This window comes from Chlamydotis macqueenii, chromosome 6, assembly GCF_036417535.1.
Source record: "Chlamydotis macqueenii isolate bChlMac1 chromosome 6, bChlMac1.mat, whole genome shotgun sequence".
Classification (NCBI taxonomy): Eukaryota; Metazoa; Chordata; class Aves; order Otidiformes; family Otididae; genus Chlamydotis; species Chlamydotis macqueenii.
The window spans coordinates 45386162-45409578 of record NC_141561.1 but is presented as its reverse complement, the minus strand read 5'-3'; the positions used below and the strand labels follow the sequence as shown (position 1 = coordinate 45409578).

General features: G+C 54.0%; 2 protein-coding genes across 2 annotated transcripts; one reads left to right on the top strand and one right to left on the bottom strand.

Annotated features, from left to right (window-relative positions):
• Nucleotides 1-1722: 1722 nt before the first annotated feature.
• On the bottom strand, nucleotides 1723-5052 carry LOC147600398 (E3 ubiquitin-protein ligase RBBP6-like). Its single transcript, XM_086751291.1, has 3 exons — nucleotides 4887-5052; nucleotides 2094-2193; nucleotides 1723-1729 (listed from the first exon to the last, which is right to left on the bottom strand). The coding sequence occupies exons 1-3, from the start codon at nucleotides 5050-5052 to the stop codon at nucleotides 1723-1725; spliced, it is 273 nt and encodes a 90-aa protein (XP_086607417.1).
• A 374-nt stretch (nucleotides 5053-5426) lies between these two features.
• LOC147600397 (ubiquitin carboxyl-terminal hydrolase 36-like) lies at nucleotides 5427-23236 on the top strand. The gene is made up of 17 exons (XM_086751290.1): nucleotides 5427-5661; nucleotides 5733-5954; nucleotides 6697-6807; nucleotides 7085-7187; nucleotides 7831-7898; nucleotides 8333-8403; nucleotides 8817-8899; nucleotides 9225-9330; nucleotides 9631-9771; nucleotides 10079-10179; nucleotides 10481-10604; nucleotides 10867-11056; nucleotides 11191-11278; nucleotides 11420-11493; nucleotides 13845-13979; nucleotides 15893-16078; nucleotides 23085-23236. Exons 1-17 carry the CDS (start codon nucleotides 5427-5429, stop codon nucleotides 23234-23236), a joined length of 2190 nt encoding a protein of 729 aa, XP_086607416.1.
• Nucleotides 23237-23417: the final 181 nt, after the last annotated feature.

Sequence of the window (23417 nt, the reverse complement as noted above, 5' to 3'; positions counted from 1 at the left end):
ATGTGAGTCGCACAGCGTTTGGGGCGATGGAGCGCTAAGGGCGAGCAGCGGGCGTGGGAATGCATCGTTGAGAGAAAAAGCGACCGGGCATTTTGAGGGAGGTGCTTTGCCTCCGACTCCTGTAATAGAAGGCGCCTAATGTGCAGAGGGAGCCGGAGGAATGTCAGCTCCAGTAGAAATCGTAACACCGCACTGCAATGCAGGAGAATGGTGTCCGAAATAAGAGTGCAAACCACTCGAAAACCAATCTGACTGCAGAAAACGTTGAGAGGAAAAAGCTCTGGGCTAAAGGAAATGGGCCAGATGGGGAAAATGTAGGGCTTGGTGGGAGAAACCCTCTGGAGAGGCAGTGCCGAGCTCCTCTGGTGAGAGCCTGCGCTGTCCTGGGACTCTTGCAGCGCATCAAGGAGCTGGAACGCGACATGGAGCGGCTGCAGGGGGAGGTGCAGAAGTATCGCGCGGAACAGAAGACCATGCGAGGGCAGCTGGCCGAGAAAGCCAAGGTAAGGGTCCGGCTGTGGGGTATGCGGCGGAGGGCAGGGAGGGGTGGGCACGAGATAGTCTGGGTAGAAGCGCTTCTGGCACGTTTGACTGGTCTGGCTTTGATGTGCAAATGCTCTTGGCTTGCAGGCTGAGAAGACGCTGAAACAATACCGCGCCAGGCAAGCTCTGCAGCTGAAGGCCGTGGGGCGCAAGGAGGAGGTGCTGAGAGCCGACCTGGAGCAGGCCAAGGAGCAGGTAGGGCGGCGGTGGGCACGGGGCAGGATCCTGCGGATCCACGGTCCGGGCTGGAGGCAGCTGCAGGACGCGTGTTCCCAAGGGAAAGGTAAGGTCATCGTGCCTGAGCGCAGGAGCCTCGGAGTCGGAGGAGGAAGGCGCCAGGACAGCCTTTGCCTTGGTATGTAGGGGGCTGGGTCGAGCAGAGCTGCTGTCAGTTTTCAGTGATTTGTGTCTTCCCGTCCTCCCGTCTTCCCCTCCTGCTGGAAGAGCAGCTGGAGACCGTTGTGCAGGAGGAAGAGTCGGAGAAGTGGCTACTGCAGGAGGAAATAGTGAAATATGAAGAGCAAAGCAAGCAGCAATCGGAGACAATTTTGGCTCTGGAGGAGAAGCTGCTGGAGGCCAAGAAACAGCAGAAGACGCTGGAGGAGGAAGTTGCCACGCTCAAGGGAAAAATGGAAGGTAGCTAAGGGTTGTGCAGGGCGAGTGGGTGTGGGGACCACCTGAGGTGCCATGAAACACGCGTAGAGATGGAGGAGTGCCGTGATGGGGAAAGGGTAGCGTGAGAGGGTGGTTAGAGGATTGCCCACACGTGAGGCGAGCTCTCAGAGCCAATAAAGTGGCCGTTTGACAGATTATAAAGCCTCAGCATCAGCACCTTATGTTCTGATAGCCCAGCGAATGTGGGAATTTATTCATATACATAAACTGTTCTCTCCTGGAACATCCAGTGCCACTAAAAACAACCACAAACATCCCAATTCTACTCTGTCACAAATTATTCCAAGACTTCCAGGGACAGAACACAACAGGGCAAGAGGAAGTCCTCAGGTATTTTGCCTCTGCTCTCTAAGTATCAAAACCAGGAAATCTGTGCTACAGTGTCCTGTTCTTAAATAACCAGCCATCAAACCAGGAAGGTAACTGTAGCCAAGCTGTAGATCCCTGGTGTTACAAACAGGCACCAGATACAGAACTGAGTTTCTAAGAAAGAACAGTGATGGCCTAGACACTGCGAAGGGCAAGTGTACTTAGCGCAAAAAGATCAGTCACCTGACCATATTTAGCCATGGCAGCGCCAAAAATACCAAATGTGTTACATCTGCTGTATGGGCTGAAAACAGGAGTAGAAATGTCACCTGACAGCAGTTCCTAGGATCTGGTGTGATTTAGGAGTCCTGTGACAAACATACTGTCCCAGCAGGCTTAAAAATGTCCGTCTGCTTTGGGACATTCAAACCTACCCCATCACAACAAAAATTAACAGCAGCTTTAACAGGAAAGAGAAATCTGAATGCCTCTGTACGCCAATATCCAGGAAAAAGTGAACAGACTGCACCCGCTACCAAAGAATACAATGCTTTAGGGACACTCACGGGACAGAGGTTTTGCTGGGAGCTTTAACTCCTCCAGCAGGGATTCGTCTCACAATTACCGAGCAGTTCTTCGGAATCAAGGCATCATCATCTGTGTATTCTGAAAGCAATACAGAAATAAAAAATCAGTCAATTTGTAAGAATGTACATTAATACGCAATTCCGTAGCATTCAGAGGATCCCTGTACAGATTGAAAAGCCAAATGTTATATGTAAGATCCCGCTTTTATTGTCTCAACACACTAACAGGACATCTCAAGAAATCTGCAGGTTTGAGAATCAAACACAAGCAGCGATTTCTGTTTGATTCTTTCAAAAGAGTTTGAATGCCAACAGCAACATGGTCTGAAAGGTCACTAAAGGAGAGTCTGCCAGTGCATGAGGTTCTTTCCTGATCTAGCTGAAGTTGCTTTTGCCCATTTGCCTTTGTCCATTTTGCCTTCCTAGTGTCTTAACACGAGTCCATCATACCATTCTTCCCACTGGCTCTTAAAACCCCGCTTGCTTTGAGCTTACCTTAGCATTGCTTCTGTCACTAGGTTGCCATTATGGAAAGCAACAGTGACTGAGCTGGAAAGGGTTCGAGTTCTCTGAACAAGCAGGCCATCTTCACTCAAGTGTCACTTTGCTCTTTCCGAGATCGTTTCCACATTTAGTCAGGACTCCTGCACAGACAAAGTGACACAAAAACCATACTTGATGTCCACATGTAAGAGCGCCAAACATCCCATTTAGGCAGAAGATCCTGGTCTAGATTTTCCCTTCCTCTTCTGAAGGTGAGTTTAGGCATCTGCAGCTGATTAAGAAAACCTGAAAGTCACCGTTATGCACACAGACCAACAGTTTGGCACACAGACCTGTTACACTGAAATGTATTCCCTAGCTTGGCCCTGAAAACCACTGGGGGATTTTTGCGTTTTCCCATGAAAACACCCTTACGAAAGCTTCCGGAAGCATCTGTGTCACTAACAGACCAACTTTAACATTTGACACTCATGCAACACACCCTGCCTAGAGGAGGATCTTGCCGCTGTTAAACAGCAGGGATGCTCTGTAAAGTACGAAGCAGATTCAACTTCACCCTTAGGCAGCACCACACTTAACAGAACCCAGTGAAGCAGAGACTTTTTCTTCTCTGCAGGCTGATTACGTACAGAAACAATGCAACACACCTTGGACAACTGGTGCGATGTCTGTTGGAGGAACACTTGATGGGGTAACATACTGATGAGCATCAACTTTTGTTCTGAAACTTGACCTTCTGTTCCTCACCTGCTATAACAGAATCTACCTCTTTGCCCCATTTCAAAACATTTCTTCTTTTGGAGCGAATCATTGGGCTCCGTCGCGGGCTATGAGCATCCAACATTCTGGTTTTAAGGCTCCGTTTGAGACAGACCCAGCTGTTACAGGAGTGGTGTCAGCCAGCTGGCCATTCAGCCTGCTTGCGTTTGTGAAGCTGAAAGTACCTTAGCAAATAAAGACAAAATTCAGAGACCCTTCTGCAGAAAAGCCCTTAAAGCAAATCAGACATTTTTCAAAAGCTCTTGACAGTTTTATTCAACACCACAGGAAAACCAAAGCCTTCTGAAATGTGTCCCCACCTACATATGTCATGGCATCCACTGGCCTCCTGAGACCCCTAATACTGTGCTGTTGAGTCTCCTCACAAACATTCTCCTGAAAATGGTTTCACTGTCGATCAACAGCGAGCTTTATGTCCAGCCACTGAACTTACACTTCCTGCAGCGAACATACGATTCTGTTTAAGTTTAAACACAAAAATCAGGAAGAGGAAAAAAAACTCTAGAGCACATTCTAAAGAAAAGACTGTTGTAAGGGTGCCAGAGAACTAAAGGAAAAAAAATAATGTTCAAGGAGTGAAAACAATTTACAAGTCTCATTATTTCTGAAAATCCCATCCCAAAGTCTCCAATCACATTCAAGCTCCTCAAGATGGCAGATCACCAAACGGAAACATCATACTAAGTAATACAAACCCATTATCAGCTCCAAGAATCAAGCACCATTGAGCAGATTTAAATGAATTTATGACTTCTCTAAGAATCCTTCTTGCTTATATTCACCATAAATGTTCTGCCACAAAACTTCAGTACCGGCCCGACACCGTTACCGTGCACTATCAGGGAAAAAACCACCCACGGTTAGAAATGAATGATGAACTGATGCTCCATAGCATCTGCGTGGCAGTGTCCCTGGTGTACAGCAGCAGTTCTATTAACAAGAAATGCCAAACTGTCCTTCAGAGGCAGCCAACACTCAAGTGCACGATGGCTTTAAGGGCTCTGCTGAGATTCCAACTCACAGCTGCACTCTTGACCCAAAATGTTGCTGGGGAGCAGTTTCTGCAACAGCCACAGAACCAGTTTTCCAGTGCCGCGGCGTACAAGAAGTTGAAGGCAAAGTTAAGTGACCAAACCCGCTGTTTTTCTTCAAGTCAGCCACCTGTTCCATTGCCATCCCGTTCAGCTTCCTCCAGCAGATTTCAAAGAAATCTGGCAAGCCTGTTCTTATCAGATATCCTCCCACATTTCCGTATCATTTTCCCTGAAGAATTCCCGGAAAGCAAAACCTTAGTGAGCTCTCCACGTTGCACATGAAGCGCGGGCACTTGTAGCCTGGCTGTGTGGCTGAAACACAGCTCTGGCGGTGGTTGTCAGAAGAGCCGCGAGGAAGGAACAGCTCTGTGGGGCTCCCAGCACAAGTCCCAGCTAGGGATGGAGGGCGAATCCCATTGTCGCTTCCCACCCCGCGCCCGCCGCCCCCACGCACCTTCTTTGGTCTGGGCGTTGGTGATCTGCAGGTCGCTGTTGGGCACCTTCAGCTTCTCCCGGGCCATGATCTGGCGCTTGAGGTCGCGCAGGGAGATGTGCAGGCCGTTGAAGATGAGCGTGTGGTACTTGAGGCTGGAGGAGAACTTATAGTGCAGGCAGGACATGGTGAGGGCAAGGCGGTGTGTCCTCGGCAGCGGCGCCTACCGCAGCACACAGGGCCGTGGGCTCTGCTCTGAGTTGGGGCACGCAGCCCCGGCTCGGCCTCCGCTCCCTGTCTGGCACACAGCGCTGCCAGGCCAGTGTGTTTGGTGGCTACGGTGACTGCGGTGCCCCGGCCTCAGCGTTCCGCCAGGGCTTTAGGGGCACCAAGCAGAGGGGCTGGGCCAGCGGTGGTTCTAGGCCACGTTCCGTTGCCCCGACAAGACGCTGCCTGGCGCCACGAGCGGAACCAAACAGAACAGTCCGGCCACGCCCGGTCACCTGTCTGCTGGCTGTGCAGCCAGGGCCACTGGACTGGATCATCCTGACCGGGAGGAAGATGGAGGAGGCGCTGAAGCTGGGCCACAGGGAGGCGGGCGAGGAGGGGGAGCTGGGTGGGCTGCTGGCTGCCTCGTTGGAGAAGTTGCTGCTGCAGGAGATGGAGTGGGAGCCTGCCAGCCGCGGCTCCTCCTGCCCATGGGAGCGGCTGCGGGGCAAGTACCCGCTGCTCGGCCCCCAGGCTGAGGCCACTGACGGCCAGCGCGGCCCCGAGGAGGGGCTGCCCGGCAAGCAGGGTAGGCAGAGAGGGCGAGGGGGAGCCTCCCTGCGCTCGCAGCCCTGCGGCTCACCGCCCCTCTCCCCGCAGGCAGCGGCCGTGAGTCGGGGAGCGTGGGAGATGGCATCCCTGGACCCCAGAAGGTGCTCTTCCCTGCGGAGCGCCTCTCCATGAAGTGGGAGCAGATGTACCCAGTCGGCGCCGGGCTGCACAACGTGGGGAACACCTGCTTCCTCAACGCCGGCCTGCAGTGCCTGACCCACACGCCGCCGCTCGCCAACTACCTGCTCTCCAGGGAGCACAGCCAGACCTGTGAGTGGGGAGGCCCGGCTCGGCGGGCGGCAGGGGAGGAGGAGTGCCCGCCTGTCCTGCTCCCGGCGCCGCACTCAGCACCTCTGTGCGTGGGTCTGGCCAGGGCCGTGCGGGTGTCGGGATGTGCCTGCTCTGCTCCCTCCTGCCTGTTTCTCCGTCCAGAGGTCATCCTTGTGTCCGGGGAGGCTTTGTCTCAGCTGGGCGTAGCCAGGACTGAGATGGGTCCAAGGGGGTCTGCTGGCTTCCTGGGGGCTGAGCTGGGGGTCCCACACAGCCCCTGCCTGCGGGGAGCGCGTGAGGGCAGGGCCCAAGGCTGCGTGCAGGCAGCAGCTGCTGTTGCTGGGGGGCTTTGAAAGGGAGTCCGGCGGGCACCGCTCCCAGCTGTGCCCAAGGGGAGCACGCGGGGCTCGCAGCCCTGTGCGTAGGGCTCTGCTGGGATCTGCCCCTCAGGGCCGAGCGCTGGGCTCCTCCAGCGCGTCCCTGTGACCTGTTTTCCGTCCACGTGGACAGTGTCTCGTCTGGGGGGTTGCGCTGGCTGGTACTGTGACTCGGGCTGCGCCAGCTGGGGTGGCGTGTGGTGGTCCCTGTGCACCCGGGATGCCCCCGAGCTGCACTGGAGCACAGAGCTCCTAGGGAAAACTGAGCGCGGCTGAGCTGTGTTGGACCGGAGGTCCCCTGCCCCCTGTCCTGCCTCCATCTCTCCGGAGTTTGTCCCGACGTCCTGTCTTCTCTCCTGCTGCAGGCCAGCGAAGAGGCTTTTGCATGCTGTGTGTTATGGAGAAGCACACAATCCAGGCTTTTTCCAGCAGCGGCACAGCAATAAAGCCAGTGTCTGTCATCCAGAGCCTCAAGCGTAAGGATGGCTGCCCTTCCCTCCCCTCCCGTCACCATGCAGGAGCGCGGTGCCTAAGGCGGGAGCAGAACCTTTGAGATCGGGGCGGGTCTTGGCAGACGGCTCTTCAGAGGTGACTCACGGAGCCTGCCGGGGGCTGCGTGGAGCTTCCTCCGCGGCCGGCATGAGTCTGTCGTGTGGTTTGGGTTGAGGGGGCTCAGACCCCGAGTCCCTGCCCCGAGGGAGGGCCAGCATCTGTTGCATCACGTGCTGGGGCTGATTTCTCCCTCTCCTGCAGGGATTGCCCAGTACATCCAGTTCGGCATGCAGGGGGACGCGCACTACTTCTTGCGTTGCACCCTTGATGCCATGCAGAAGGCCTGCCTGAATGGCTCTAGCAGGTATGTGGGGCCTCTGACGGCCCACGGCTGCTCTTCTGCGCTGCCCCCTCGCTGGTCCCCTGCGCCCGTGGGAGGGGACGGTAGGGTGAGCGTGTCCCCCACTTGGGACTCCTAGAGGGAGGTGCTGCCTCCAGGGGCCCTGGGGGTGCATGGCCCCCCTCTGCCCCTCTGTGACACAGCTCTGCCTTCTCCCTTCTCCTGACCCCTCTGCCCCAGCACAGCTGCGCTCCTGTCCCCAAATGCTGAGGCTGCTACGGGTTTGGATGCTGTCCCAGTGGTTGAGGAATGCAGGCGTGCTTGCTAGGGCAGCCCCAGCTCTGTGGCTGCGAGAGAGCAGCTTTCCCCTGGGCCCTCTGTCCCGGGCAGCCTGCGTGGCCTCTGCGTGCAGCGCCCAGCTCTGAGCTGCGGCCAGGAGTTTCTGCTCCTTCTAGAGGAAGGTGCGCGTGGGAGCCCGGTGTCACCCTGTGAGCCCCGGCACTGGGAGGGCAGCCTGGCAGAGGCTGCGACTTCCCTCTGCTCCCGCAGCTCTGCAGCCCCTTGGCTGGCCGGAGCGCGCAGGGGAGCTGCGCTGAGAAGACAGCGGTGGCCGGCGGGGGCGGCCGTTGTGGAGGGGTGGTGCGTGATCTGGTGCTGCTGTCTCTAGGTTGGATCGCCAGACCCAGGCCACGACGCTGGTTCACCAGATCTTTGGCGGCTACCTGCGGTCCCGTGGTGAGTGCTGGCCGCCAGGTCCTGGGCCTGTGACTCTCAGCGCTGCTGCTTCCCTGACAGCCTTGCAGTACAAATCTTTGGGAAGATTGCTGAGCTGTGCAAATTCCCCACAGCTGGGTGTCTGCAGTTGCTCAGTCTTGCGGCAGCAGTGGGTGGTGGCCCCTGTGGCGGCCATGGAAAAGGCTGTTGGCTGCGGGTCCCCGGCTCGCTGCCACCAGCAAAGGAACCTGTGTTGCCAGCTTTCCAGCAGCACTTGCTGTCCCAGCGCACCGTGGAATTGCCAGCCTTCCTCCTTGCCAGGCTGTGAATCGCGGTGCTGCCATCCCAGAGCCCACACCCGCAGAGCAGGAATACTGCAGCTGCCTGCGCTGCGCTGGGCTGGTGGCGGGTGCAGGTGTGGTGCCAGGCTGTGCTCACTCCTCTTTCTGTCGCAGTGAAGTGCTCGCTGTGCAAGGGCGTCTCGGACACCTATGACCCGTACCTGGACCTGACGCTGGAGATCGAGGTAGTGCGGCAGGGTCGGGGATGGGGAGGAGCTCTGCTCTCGCGGGGATGTTCCTGCAGCTGCCCCGTGCCTGCTCTCAAGGCTCCTTCACCTGCCAGTGCCAAGGCACGCTGCAGGCCAGGGGGAAGCAGCTTCCGTTGTTGCGCTGCCTTCTGTGCCGGGCAGAGCAGCGCCCGTTGCCTGAGCGTGAGCCACGACTCCTCCGCCGGGGCTCTGTGGTGGTGAGGGGCAGTGGGGCCGTCCCTCGCGGCATGCTGGCCAGCGGCTAGCTGGTGGCCGGCTCACAGGTTTGGCGCCGTCCGTGGCCCTGTGCTCATGTTCTGGGTTCTGTCTTGGGGCCAGCGTCTCGGCAGGGAGCTGGTCTGTCGTGTGGACAGGCCGCTCGTGCCCTGACCTCTGCTCTGTCCTTGCAGCAAGCCGCAAACCTCGAGCAGGCGCTGGAGCAGTTTGTGAGGCCGGCTGTGCTGCGCGGGGAGAACGCCTACACATGTGCCAAGTGAGTGTGTGGGGCTGTGGGCGGGAAGGGGCCCGCGGGTGTGCTGGTGGGAAGCAGGTGGAAAGCCTGTCGCTCTACGGGAGGGCTCCTCTACCTGCTCCATGGCCACACCATGAAGTACGTGGCCACTGAAGCCTGCGATGAAGCCCGCCACTCCTCAGCTCCCTCCCCTCGTGAGCAGGACGTGGGCCAGCAGACGTGGCCGTGAGCAGCTGCCCTGGAGCTGTGCTTGGGGTCGTCAGGGTCGTTTCTGTGGGGTTTGCCGCTTGGCCAGGGCTGGCAATCATCTGGGTGGTGGAACACAGCTCCAGCTCTTCCTCTCCAGGTGCAAGCATGAAGTGTCAGGAAGCGAAGGCGTCACCATCCACCGAGCCTCCAACATTCTTGTGCTCAAGCTGAAACGCGTTGCTGGTGGAGGCAAAATCACAAAGGTGAGTGCTTGGCAACACCGATGAGGGGCTGTCTCCTGGCCCCAGGCCCCACTGCCCAGGGCAGGGTGGGAGGGGTTCCTGTGCACAGCGTGAGCTCTGCTGCAGTCCTGCAGCCCCTCCCCAGCTGTGTGGTGCGGGGGGAGCTTGGCTCATCATGGCATCTTCCTCAGCGTGACCTCTGCCTGGGGAGAGCGCGTCCCCCTCCCTCGAGCGATGGGACGCGTAGGACCACTGAGCTGCTCTTGCTGTAGCAAGAAAGCCATCTGCTGTGCAGGCTCCCAAGGTGTCCTCTCTCCGCAGAACGTGCCGTATCCCCAGCTCCTGAACGTCCGCCCTTACATGTCCCAGGAGAACGGGGATCCTGTTGTGTATGGGCTCTATGCCGTGCTGGTGCACGCTGGGACCAGCAGCCAGTCAGGGCACTACTACTGCCACGTGAAGGTGAGCCCGCGGCGCTCTCTTGGCTCCAGTCTGGGCTGGGGGCTGCTGGCCGCTGGTGGGTCCCTGTCAGGCGCAGGAAGGAGGGTGCTCAGCAGATGGAGTGGTGTGGAGCAGTGGGTGGGGGGTGCAGGCTGTGCTCTGCCACAGAAGCGTGGAGGTCTGCTCTCGCAGAGTCCCCTTGCCTGCCCTGGGCCGCCTGTGGGTTTTGGGGGGAGGGGCTCTGCTGGCGGGCGCTGTTCCTGCTGCTCTTCAGGCCAGGAGGGTCCCCGGACACAGCCCGACCCCCTTCTCTCTTCTCCTTCCGCAGGCCAGCAACGGGCAGTGGTACCAAATGGACGATGACCTGGTCCGCCCCAGCAACATCTCAGTGGTCCTGGCCCAGCAGGCCTACCTGCTGTTCTACCGGAGGTGAGAGCGCCCGGTGTCTCCCGGCCCCTGTCCCCTGCTCTCAGCATCTGGGACAGGGCTGGTAGCACGTGCCTGCCTGTTGGAAGGAGCTGGGCCCACGTAGCCCCATGCCCGTGCGCACGCGCTGGCTGGGAGGAGGGTGGCAGGGAGAGGTCCAGCCCCGTGCCGTGACCTTGTGCAGGGCAAGAGCCCCTCACCTCCTCGGAGCTCCTGGCTCCTGTTGTTGCGTGCATCTCTGGCGAGAGCATTACGATCACGCAAACCCTCGCAGTTAATGCGTGCGCTGCTCTGCCTTTGCCAGAATCCCCAGCCCCAAGAAGAGCCCGGAGGGGCCCATGGCCAAAGCTGCCTCCGGCCGGCCTGGCCGCACCGGCGCCATCTGCGGTCGGGTCAGGAAAACGGTGTCTTCCCTGCTGCTGGGCCCGGTGAGTCCTGAGGGCTGCTCTCGGCCAGCGCTCCCGGGAGCTGGCAGCTGCTGCCCCCCCTGTCTGCTCTGCGCGGGCGGGTGGGCTGCAGCTTGGCGGGGAGGCAGGCGCGCGGCTCCGAAGGGGCAGGCGCGAGGGAGGAGGGTTTGCAGGAGGGATCCTGTGTGGGCCTGGGGAGAGATGGGGAGGGCAGTGTGGCTCTGTGTCCTGGCTGCCTCCAACTCTCTCCTCTCTGAACTTCTCTCTCTCTCTCTCTGTCTAGAGACCAGGCGTGCTGCCGGGGAGGAAGCTGCCAGGGCTGGAGGAGGTGGGAGGCCCTGTGGCCCGCGGCACGTTCAGGATGGGGACGAAGCTGCCAAACAGCACTGCTCCGCTGAAGCGGCCCGCTGAGTCCCCGTGGCCCAAACTGCCCCTCCCTGCTGGCCCCGGCACCAGGCCAGCTGCACCCCAAAGTGCCCCCTCAGCAAATGTGAGTCGGTCCCTGTGGGCCAGCGCTGCTCTGGACCTGAGCAGCACCGCGTCACCACCGCGGGCCAAGAAGCCGGCACTCTCTGCCAAAAAGGTGAGCCTGAGCTTCTGCCCGCAGACTTCGGCAGGCACCTCATGCCTTCGGAGCTGGGGCTTGTGTCGGGGGCGAGCGTGGAGCCAGCACTGGGGATCTTGCGAAGCCGGCGGTGGGTGGGGAGAGCCCCCCCAGCCCCAGGGCTGTGGCAGTGTCTCTGCCCTCCCTCTGGGTCGGGGCGCGGGGCCGGGCCCCCACTGTCGCTCACATCCCTGAGTGCTGCAGGAGACATGGGTCCTGCCCTCTCGCTCAGGATGGAGGGGCGGCTCTGCCAGTCTCTCCGGCGGGGCGGCCTCGCCGGCCGTCGCGGGGTAGCGCTCCCCTGGGGTGAGTGGGAGCAGGTGAGGCCGCAGCTGGAGGGCTGGGGAGCTGCCTCTTCCCCGGGCAGCGGCATGGGACCGGCCCTGTGGGCGCCGCTGTGCAGCCAGGGCTGGTGATGGTGCGCGGGGTTTCTGTTCTTCAGATTCCTTCCTTTTTTCCTTTGTGCTTCTGACTGAAAACAACTCTGATTTCTTCTCCTACCACCCCCTACTTCCCTCCCTCTGCCTCTGTTCCGCTCCCCTTTCTCTGGGCTCCACCTTTTATTTTCTCCTCTTGGCGCACAAAAACTTCTTTTCGGTAGACCACAGAGTTTTTATTTATGTCAATAATGCAGGGGAGCACCCAGGGGCAGGCGAGCAGAACTGACCACCAGGCAAAACTTTCCGGCCACCCCTTGAGCTTGGGGACTGCTCACTGTACTGGACGGAGGAAAAAAGTCGAGTCAAAACACCAGGACAGAGCCTTCGCCACAGCTTCCAATGTTACAACAGTGAAATATCAAAACCGTACAGGTATTTGCTTCGTACTAGACATTTTGTACACTGTTGGACAATTAGAGCTCCATGCTCTCCATTCAAGACCGCATTCACCCATTAATCAGAGATGTCTTTTTATCATTGATTAGAACTCTCAAAATGTCCTTGGTTGGGCTAAAATCTGTGTTGATGATTCTAATTCTTCACAGGCATTAGAACAGCGCTGCTGGAATCTGAGGAACACACCTGCCCAACGTGTCACCAGACAGACGTTTCTCCAGATGCATTAGTTGCCAACAGGTTCCTACGCCAGGTAACATGATGACTTTTCCGTAAACTGATTGTCAGAAAAGTCTACTTGCAAACAGCTGGCAGGGAAGGAAGCATTCACTGACACGGCCTTAAGCAGGGCTGGATTGAATACGGCTCAGTTTCCTGCTGTCGTGGTTTTGTTTAGTGAGGGGGGGCCTAAGGTGCTAGCGTCTGTAGGAAACTGCTAGAAGTCGCTGCCCTTTGTTCAGGGGACTTGGCAAGGCCTAGGGCGGACCTGCTGCTGGCCAAGGCCGAGCCGATTGGTAGCAGAATGTCTCATGATAACACCTCTGCGATAACGTATTTAAGAAGGGGAAAACAGAAAAAAAAGAGAGAGAAGAGAAGATGTGAAGAAGCTGAGCGGGGGCAGAGGCGCAGAGGGGGAGGCACAGGCCTCATGGGCCTTGCAGGCCTCACCCTCTGGCCTCTCGCCAGGCAGCCGACTGGGCCCGACTCGGTCCAGCCCAGCTGCAAGAAGTGGAGAGGAGAGGAGAAGTGAATAAGATGGAAAAAGGATCCTGAGAGGCGTCTGCCAGCCTGTTGTGAGGAATGGCTGCAGACGCCAAGGTCAGTTCAGAAGGAGGGGGAGGAGTAATGCAGCTCCTGGCCAAGATTCCCCTGCAGCCTGTGGTGACGACCATGGTGGAGCAGGTTGCTCCCCTGCAGCCCATGGAGGTCCACGGAGGAGCAGAGATCCACTTGGAGCCCGTGAAGGACCCCGTACCGGGGGAGGTGGATGCCTGAAGGCAGCTGTGGCCCGTGGAGGGCCCACTGGGACAGCTGTTCTAGAGGGACTGCACCCGTGGAAGAGATGACCCACGCCGGAGCAGTTCCACGAAGGACTGTGGCCCGTGGGAGGGACCCCACGATGGAGCAGGGGAGGAATGTGAGGAGTTCTTCCCCCGACCACGAAGCAGCGGCGTAAAACAACGTATGATGAACTGACCGCAACCCCCATTCCCGCTCGGGGGGGGGAAGGTGGTAGAGATAATGTTAAGCTTGGGGTGGGGGGAGGTTATCTTGTTCTCTGTCTCATTCTCCTGCTGTTTGTAGTAATAAATGAATAGTTTTCCCCAAGTCGAGTCTGTTTTGCCCGTGACGGTAACTTTAAGGATTTCTCCCTGTCCTTATCTCAAACCTCGAGCCGTTTTTCCTTATATTTTCTCTCCCTGTTTTTCTCGGAGTGTGGGGGGAGTGAGAGAGAGACTGCGTAGTCTGGTCCGATCGGGGCTGAACTACGACACCTGCTCAAGTACATGATCTGCTGTTACAGAAGCTCACAACGCTGTGGAGGCCATGGGGCAAATTCAGGTCCCGCTGTTGTTTAACAGGATTGCCTCCCTTTCAAGTTTGGTGTTAACAGTGAAGGCCCTCAAAGACAGAGACTCTGCGTTGCCAGTCATTGATACCGGTGTTTAATGCCATCTGTTCACACCTCTGTGTGTTGATTTATTGTAGGGCTGATAGCACGGACAGGAATACACAAGGGGTTGTACCCTGTGGAGGCCTTTCTTCGTACATCTCCTGAAGTTTCCTGTCACCTCTTTGTAAATGTTTCTCTGCCTCTAGGCTGTGAACAGCTTCAGCAACGGAACTGGCTACACAAAAAGGCGCTGTGCGCAGATTTGGGAGCCACAGCAGCAGCCGCCACCACTGCCACCACCTCCACCACCACTCCTGGCTGTTACCCCTCCTGCTGCTCTGGTGAGTGCTGCTGAACTCGCTACATCTTCCTCGCTGTCCGTCGGCAGTGTGTTGGAAGAGAAGCTCAGTTTTATGTCAACACAAGCAGCGAGTCTTGTATTTCAGTAGAGCTTATTTTGCAACTCTTGCTTGTATTCACAAGGGCTGTCAGGCTCCTGCACTGAGACAGCCAGCACTGCCGAGTCTGCTGGGCCCCCCAGGACAGCCCATACCCACAGCTGGTAAGTGACAGGAACTTCAGAATTTCTTAAATAAAAAAATCTTCAGATAAACTGAATGGGATTTTTTTTCCCTTTTCCCTCTCCCCACTCCAAAAGGTCACCCCATGAGAGCCACTGCAGTTCACTGCTCAGGTGCCAGACCGGGCTGGGAACGGTAAGTGTTCTACAGAAATGCAGTAGGTGACTACTTGTCACCTGTTAAATGAGGCCGTAACACATCACTTATACAGCAGCTGATTTATAATGGAATACGTATGCGCAGAGAGCTGTGGAAAATACAGGTGGTAATTAATTTTTAAATGGCTTAATTGGACTTGGCTTTAACAAAGGGGTTCTGTGCTTGCAGTAAGATTATTTAAAAAAAAAAACCTGCTACATGATTGAAAGGAGGACTTTAAACAATGAATAATTTTGAGCAAACCATAATTACATATAAAAACTAAATCTAATTAAAGGATCAGGTGGAAAGCCAGGCTTTTGATTGCTGGCTGAACAGGGCTGTAGAAATTGATTTCCCAATAGAAATTGGCCTCCGACATGATTCCTTTAACAACTTAGCCAATACTGCTGGAGCAAATGATTGGAAAATTCCACACTGTTATTTTAGGACAACTTCAGGGATGGTGACTCAACCACTTCCCCGGGCAGCCGGTTCCAGTGCCTGACCACCCTTTGGTGAAGAGATTTTTCCTGATATCCAATCTAAACCTCCCCTGGTGCAGCTTAAGGCCGTTTCCTCTCGGTTCCTCCGTGAAGGAGAAGCAGATTGTCTAGAAGGATTTCCTCTTTTCTGTATCTCCTGTGGATACATGGAGAGATTTTAACCGGGACTCTCTCTTAGTCATGCTGTCAGGGTCTTTCCTAGAGTAATGGCATGGAGTCGTATGACGAGAGGCGGAGTGTAGAAGCGTTACGATATGATTTTGCTTGAAATGCGATCGCTGTCCTTGGTCAGAGCGAGAGGTATGTGCCAGATTTTGCTGGGACACCTGGCTAGAAGTGTTGATCAAATAGCCCTGTATGTAGGATTGCAGGACAAGTATTTTTCACCCCGTTCCAAGCACCACCTAAGTATGAAGCGAAGTAGACTAAGCTGGCCTTTTAGAGTTGAGCTTTACTGTCTCCAGGCTAAATCACGTTTTCTTGGTGTTTGTTACTGCCCTGTAGCCGTTAGGACTTGCTCTTTTTCTATCTTACTGCAACACAACTGATTTGCACTGGATGTAGTTGTGGAGCAGTGAAAAATGTGCACGTTCACATACCAGTAGCGGCCAGTATGCACCAGTTTAAATCAGTCAACAGCTATGGTCGTTCATGGGACAGACCATACATACACTGACCCTTCCTGTTTGCTTTTCCACTGACAAAGCAGCAGTTGTGGAGAGGTAAAGAAACCAAACCAAATTTGGGAGGTAAAGAACTGGGGAGAGTGACTGTTTTGAATTAACATCATCTATTTTTTGTGTGTGCTGTGGTTTTTTTAAGATCCAAGTCTCCTCATCTTGCTTCATCTTACTCTTTCAGCTACTCCAATTCAAGATCAAGTTCCTCCCGCACTAACTCCTCCTCTCGATCACTTAGCCATTCCCGTTCCCGTTCCTACCTGCGATCACCACCTCATCCAAGAAGAGGCAAAGGGAAGAGCCGTAACTCTCGTGCCAGGTCAAGGTCACGTGGCTCTCGCCATTTCAGATCAAGGTCACCCCCCTACAGAAGATACCGTTCACGATCGAGGTCCCCAGGGTTTAGAGGTCGGACTCCCACTGAACGGACTGTACCTGAAGGGGGACGAGAGCGGGGGAACGTTAACAGATACAGAGGTGTTCCACCATATCACAGGAAGGCTTATGAAAGAAGGAGTAGCCATGACGGAACAACGTGATGGAGGAGGGGAAAGACTATGAAAGAGGAGGAGGCTGTTTGATTAGAGTATGTCTAAAATGACATATTTTAATTTTGTTCTATTCCTAGTAAATTTTTGCAGGTTTTGGGTGTTTTTTTGTAAACTGTTTCAGTTCAAACAAATTAGTCATGTAGCAGTAAACATTTCTGTTAATGTTAATGGAACTGATTATGTTACTGTGTTTATGAAATAACCATTTATTAAAATCTTGAAAGTAGCTTTTTCCTTCTGTAAATGAATGCATATGAAAACGAAACCATGAGTAGTTGATCTGAGCGACAGGGGCTTGAAGGTCCAAATAACCGACAGTCACTCCCTTAGACCCTGCTGGTGTCTGGACCAGTGTGTCATAAAAACATTTGAACAATTCTACTTAACAAAAAAAAAACCCAACTGCCTTCAGTAATGTGTTCTGCATAAGGCTGATGTTACAATTTGTATGTTGAAAGGACACAGTCAACTGTAAAAACCTGCAGGTTGTGCTAACTGTCGGAAAATCACTTAATGTGAATGCAAAATTAATCTCCCAGCTCCCAACCTGTGTGTCCTTTTATTGCTGTAAAATGAAATCATGACACTTGCATCTGTCTTTCTCAATTAAAGGTGCAGTGGATAGCTTCTCCTTCAAATAGTCTGCACCTTAAATACCAGTTTAAAAATGCTGGAGACCATAAATTGTTCTACGCACAGCTTCCCTTTGAAGAAGGCTGGATGGGTCACACACGTCTGTGTGTAAGGGGCAAACAGAGCCCAGGGTTCTGAGTGCCCCAGAGCGCTCTTTTCCAGGGGGTTCACAGGCACAGAAACACCATGTTTCGTACTTCAGCCCTGACCGGGACCAGACCACGCAGTCTCTCTCTCGTTCCCCCACCCTCCGAGAGAATAGGGGGAGAACTGGTAAACAAAAAAAACCAGCAAAAACACGTGGGTTGAGATTGAACAAAAAGTAAATTTAACAGCAATAATAGAAAAAAAAAAACCACAAAACAGTGATGGAATACCAACACAGTACGATGGCTTACAAATCTCCACACCCCATTTCTTCCATGTAGCAGGAGGCTCCCCTCAGCACCCTCCTCACTGATACCCTGAGCACGGTGTCAGAGAATGAATACAAGGAAGTCGTTAGGATGTGTAGAGGTGAAATCAGAAAGGCAAAAGCCCAGCTTGAATTTAACCTGGCCACTGGGGTGAAAAGGAATAAGAAACTCTTTTATAAATACATTAACAGTAAGAGGAGGACAAAGGAGAATATCCACTCTTTGCTGGATGAGGCTGGGAATGTGACCACTGAGGATAAGGAAAAGGCGGAGGTTCTGAATGCCTTCTTTACGTCTGTCTTTAAAGGTCAGACCAGTTATCCTCAGGGTACTCCTCTCTCTGACCTGGTAGTCTCGGCTGGGGAGCACGCTAACCCCCCTGTGATTCTGGAAGAAACGGTCAGAGACTTACTACTCCAACTGGACTGCCACAAGTCCATGGGGCCGGATGAGATCCACCCAAGAGTGCTGAGGGAACTGGCGGAGGTGCGCCCTACAGAGGGAACTGTCTCCAGAGACAGGCTGGAGAGCTGGGCTGAAGCCAATGGGATGAGGTTCAACAAGACCAAATGCCGAGTCCTGCACTTCGGCCACAACAACCCCAGGCAGCGCTATAGGCTTGGGGTGGAGTGGCTGGAGGACTGTGTGGAGGAAACGGACGTGGGGGTACTGATTGATGCTCGGCTGAGCATGAGCCGACAGTGTGCCCGGGTGGCCAAGAAGGCCAACGGCATCCTGGCTTGCATCAAAACCAGTGTTACTAGCAGGAACAGGGAGGTAATTGTCCCCCTGTACTCGGCACTGGTGAGGCCGCACCTTGAGTACTGTGTTCAGTTTTGGGCCCCTCACTGCAAGAAAGACATTGAGGCCCTGGAACGCGTTCAGAGGAGGGCTACGAAGCTGGTGAGGGGTCTGGAGCACAGGCCTTATGAGGAGCGGCTGAGGGAGCTGCGATGGTTCAGTCTGGAGAAGAGGAGGCTCAGGGGAGACCTTATAGCTCTCTATAACTTCCTGAAGGGAGGTTGTAGTGAGCTAGGGGTCGGCCTTTTCTCTCGTGTAGACAGTGACAGAACTAGAGGCAATGGTTTCAAGCTGCGCCAGGGGAGATTCAGGCTGGACATTAGGAAATGTTACTTCTCGGAAAGGGTAGTCAGGCACTGGAATGCACTGCCCAGGGAGGTGGTGGAGTCACCGACCATGGGGGTGTTCAAGAAATGTTTGGATGTTGTGTTGAGGGATATGATTTAGCTGAGAAGTACTGGTGATGGTTGGACTGGATGATCTTTTAGGTCTTTTCCAATCTTGATAATAATTCTGTGATTCTGTGATTCTGAGATGGGATGGGCTCAGCTGGGTAAATTAACCCCAGCTGTTGGCTCATTAGTTAACTATCCCAGCTGGGTGCCCCAGCCATAGGGGCCACCAGCTCCAGTTCTCTGCACAGCTCAGGTGAATATTAACTCTGCTCTAGCCAGAACCAGGACACCCATATGCGCTGCCGCACTGTGGCAGGAGATTGCTGCCCGGCTGGAGAATCTGGTTGTAAAAGTCCGTCACATAGATGCTCACGTACCCAAGAGTCGAGCCACGGCAGAACACCAAAATGACCAAAGGATGGATCAGGCTGCTATGATTAAAGTTTCCCAAGTGGGCCTAGACTGGCAACACAGGGGTGAGCTATTTTTAGCTCGGTGGGCCCATGACACCTCGGGCCATCAAGGAAGAGACGCAACATACAAATGGGCTCGTGATCGAGGGGTGGACTCGACCATGGACACTATTGCACAGGTTATCCATGAATGTGAAACATGTGCTGCTATTAAGCAGGCCAAGCGGTCAAAGCCTCTTTGGTAGGGAGGACGATGGCTGAAGTATAAATATGGAGAGGCCTGGCAGATTGATTACATCACACTCCCACAAACTCGTCAAGGTGAGCGCCACGTCCTTACAATGGTGGAAGCCAGCACTGGGTGGCTAGAGACCTATCCCGTACCCCACGCCACTGCCCAAAACACCATCTTGGGCCTTGAGAAGCAAGTTCTCTGGCGACATGGCACTCAGAAAGAATTGAGCCAGACAACGGGTCTCATTTCCGAAACAACCTCATAGACCCCTGGGCCAAAGAGCACGGCATCGGGTGGGTATACCACATCCCCTATCACGCACCAGCCTCTGGAAAGATTGAATGGCACAATGGACTGCTGAAAGCTACACTGAAAGCAATGGGTGGTGGGACCTTCAAAAATTGGGATAAACATTTAGCAAAAGCCACCTGGTTAGTCAACACTCGGGGATCCACCAATCGAGCTGGCCCTGCCCAGCCAGAACTGTTACATATTGCAGAGGGTGATAAAGTCCCTGTGGTGCATCTAAGGAGTATGTTAGGAAAGACGGTCTGGGTTATTCCTCCCCTGGGCAAAGGCAAACCCACCCGTGGGATTGCTTTTGCTGAAGGGCCTGGATGTACTTGGTGGGTGATGCGGGAGGATGGGGAAGTCCCACGTGTAGCTGAAGGAGATCTGATGTTAGGTGAGAACAGCCAATAATTTGACCTGTATATAATCATTTCTATAGTCCTTACATGTCACGTCAAAGGTATTGCAGCAAGGAACACCCTGATCAGTGAAGAATGAGCTTCAATAAAACCGAGAGAGATGCAACGGTGATGGAACAGGAACTGGCCCCCAACAACTTCCTCAAGATCAACATCTTCCACTCGCAGACCATGGGCATGATACACCAGCCACGCCAGATGTACCAACTGTGAGTTCCAGGTGCAGCAGGCAACAACCCCACACTACATACCATCTCTCTTGTCCTGAAAGACTGTCAGGACAGATGGAGCCCAAAGTCATGGACTAAATGAGCTCAACAGACTGAAGGAGTTACATCTCTGTGTATATACACACACACGTATATATGTATATGCATGACGTAGATTGTATGGAATAAGGGGTGGACACTGTCCTGGTTTTGGCAGGGATGGAGTTAATTTTTCCTCTCAGTAGCCGGTGTGTTTTGGATGCCCTGTGTGAAGAATGTTGATAAACACCCTGATGATATGAGTTGTTGTGAATGAGACCAAGGACACCGTCCTGCTTTCCAAGTCTCGCTAATTTGCAGATGCGGGAAGCTGGGAGAAAGACAGACAGAATAACTGACCCAAACTGGCCAAAGAGAGTGTTCCATGCCTGAACACCATGCTCAGTAGAGAAGTGGGGGCTGGCCAGGGCGGGTATCTGCCTTCCTGGCATCCATCTTCCTTCCTCGTTTGCTGGCATCGTTCCCTCTCCCTTGCTGGCTCCCTTTTGCTCCTTTGCTTGCTGCTCAGTTTTGTTTCCATGATCGCTGCTCGGGACGGGCTGTGTCGGTCATTGGGACATCGGGTGGTGAGAAAACACATATTGTTCACTTTGTATATTTTAATATCCGTATATTCTGTTATTATTGTAGTTTTCCCTTGTTATTTTAGTAAATTGTCTTCATCTCAACCCATGGGTTCTCCTTCCTTCCCCACTGGGGAGGGGGAGTATGAGCGAGAAACTGTGTGGTAATTCGGGCTAAACCATCACAAAGGAAAAAAAAGGTTGCAAAAATGAGCAAAATGATTAACGCTTTGATGGCGCTTTATTTTGGGGCACTTTTGATGTTGGGCACTGCTATGCTTGTGTTGGTTTACCTGTGTTCACCTTGTGATTGTCCTCGTGAACAATCACCCTCCTCTTCTGATCCCCCAGAGCCACAGGCCTCAAACTTGGCCTGGGACACATTTTTAGTTTGGTAAGATAAAACGTTGTTAATTAGATTTAGAGATGTTAACATAATTTACTCAGATAAGATGTTGTTAAGTAGATATAAGGGAAAATGTTAATTAGATTTAGATATGTCCTCCTTTTGAAGGCCCGAATCATCATTTTTCATTGCCAGCCTTCATGTTTAGGGCACAAAGCCTCATTTCTTAGTCCAAAGCTGCATCTTCAAGCCACACAATCCTATTTAAAGGGCCCCAAATCCTCAATTTAGAGACTAAATCATCACTGTTCTGGTTTTGTTTAGCGAGGGGGGCCTAAGGTGGCAGCTTCTATCGGAAACTGCTAGAAGTTGCTCCTCTTTGTTCAGTGGACTCGGCCGGGACGAGGGCGGACCCGCTGCTGGCCAAGGCCGAGCCAATTGGTGTCAGCACGTTCCATGATAACGCCTCTGCCGTAACACATTTAAGAAGGGGAAAACAGAAAAAAAAAGAATTAGAGAAGATGTGAAGGAGCTGAGTGGGGACAGAGAGGGGGAGGCGCGAGCCTCGTGGGCCTTGCAGGTTTCACCCTCTGGCCTCCCGACGGGCAGTGACTGGGCCCGACTGGGCCCGGCCCGGCTGAGAGAAGTGGGGAGGAGAGGAGATGTGAATGAGATGTAAAAACGTCCTGAGAGGTGTCTGCCAGCCTGTTGTGAAGAATTTTCCTTGTGAGAGGAACGGAGACTGCGTAGTTTGGTCCCGATCGGGGCTGAACTACGACAATCATTTTCTGGGTCCAAGGGCTCATTTCAGTGTCCAAAGGCCCAGTTTTAACATCTGGTCACATGTTTTTAAAGTTCAAACTTCAAGTCTCATTTTTAGGGCCCAAACTCTCATTTTGGTTGTCCAAACAGTCATTTTCAAGATCTAAATTCTCATTTTTAGGATACAAACCCTCATTTAGAAGTTCAAGCCCTACTCCAAAGGTTCAAAGACTCATTTTAAGGGCCCAAAGTGTCATTTTTAACGCCTCAACTCTGATTTTGAGGGTTGAAAGGCTCTCTGTTAGGGTCCAAGGCCTCCTTTCCAGGTCCAAACACTCTCTTTAGCTCCCAAAGCTCCCATAGTCTAATTTGTAGGATCCATTCTGGAATTTTTAGGGCTTAAAGCCTCTTTTTTTTTTTTTTTTTTTTTTTTTTAAAATATGATAGAATAGAGTATTTAAGTTGGAAGGACCTACAACGATCATCTGGTCAAACTGCCTGACCAGTTCAGGCCTGACCACGTTAAAGCTCGTTAATACCGACACTGCCCAAGTGCCTCTTAAACACTGACAGGCTTCGGGCATCGACTTCTCATGGCCAAAGTCTCATTTTTAAGGTCCAAAGCCTCATTTTTATTTTCCAGACCTCAATTTTGAGGGCCTGAATTCTCTCTTACAGATTTCAAAGCCTCATTTTTATGGTCCAAACCTTCACTTTAGGTCCAATGTCTAATATGTGGCCTGACTCCTGATTTTCAGGGTCAAAGCCTCGGGGTTAGTTTGCAAAGTCTCCTTTTTAGAGCCCAAACATTGCTTTAAGACACTGAAGCTCATTGCAGTGTCCAAAGCCTCATTTCTGTTTCCAAACCATCCGTTACAGGGCTCCAAGCTTCATTTCTGGAGTCCAAATTCTCTTTCACAGGGCCCTAACCCCACTTTTACAGCTCAAAGCCTTCATTTTAGGAATCACAACATTATTCAGGCCTAGAGCTTCATTTTAAGCGTCTAAACTCTCATTTTTAGGGCAAAGCCCACTTTTTATAGGTCCAAAGATGCACCGAGAGAGTCTGCACTCTCACTTTTGGCCTGCAGGAAAGGCGGCAAGAGTGGAAAAAGCTGGGCACCCTGCAGGGGCGGGGCACGCTGGCTCCACCAATCACGCCGTGTGGGAGAGCAGCACGTGATGATTGATAAGCTGTCTGACCCGTCATTAGATGGGAGGAGCAAGGGGGAAATCCCAGGCAGCCAATCAGAGGAAGCATTGCCCCAGGTGGAGGGCGGGCACTGCAGCCCAGCAGGCTGACCACCCGGGGACAATCACAGCCAGCATTGCCTCAGGGCAGGACCAAATGGGGGCAGAGTGACAGCCCAGAGGACCAATCAGAGCCAGCATTGCCTCAGGGCAGGCCCAAACGGGGGCAGAGTGACAGCCCAGCGACCAATCCCAGGCGGCATCCCCTCGGGCGCAGGCCGAGCACCGCCCCCGCGCTGCCGGGCCTGGTCAGCAGCTGCGCAGGACGCCAAGGACGCCGTGAGGGTGTGCGGGCGTAGAACTGGCAGTGCCAGCGCCCGGCGAGAGCTGAATCTGCCGCTGCCGTGAGAGAGCGTGAAAGCTGTGTCTGCACAGACAGGAGCAGCAGCAGCAGGGCTGAGGAGAATCCCCGTCCCTGGCGGGGCAGGGGCAGCGCGGGGACAGAGGCTGAGGAAAAGGCTGCGGCGCTGAACGCCTCCTGCGCCTCATCTGTGCCGGCGAGCTGTGCTCAGGGTGCCCAGCCCCCGAG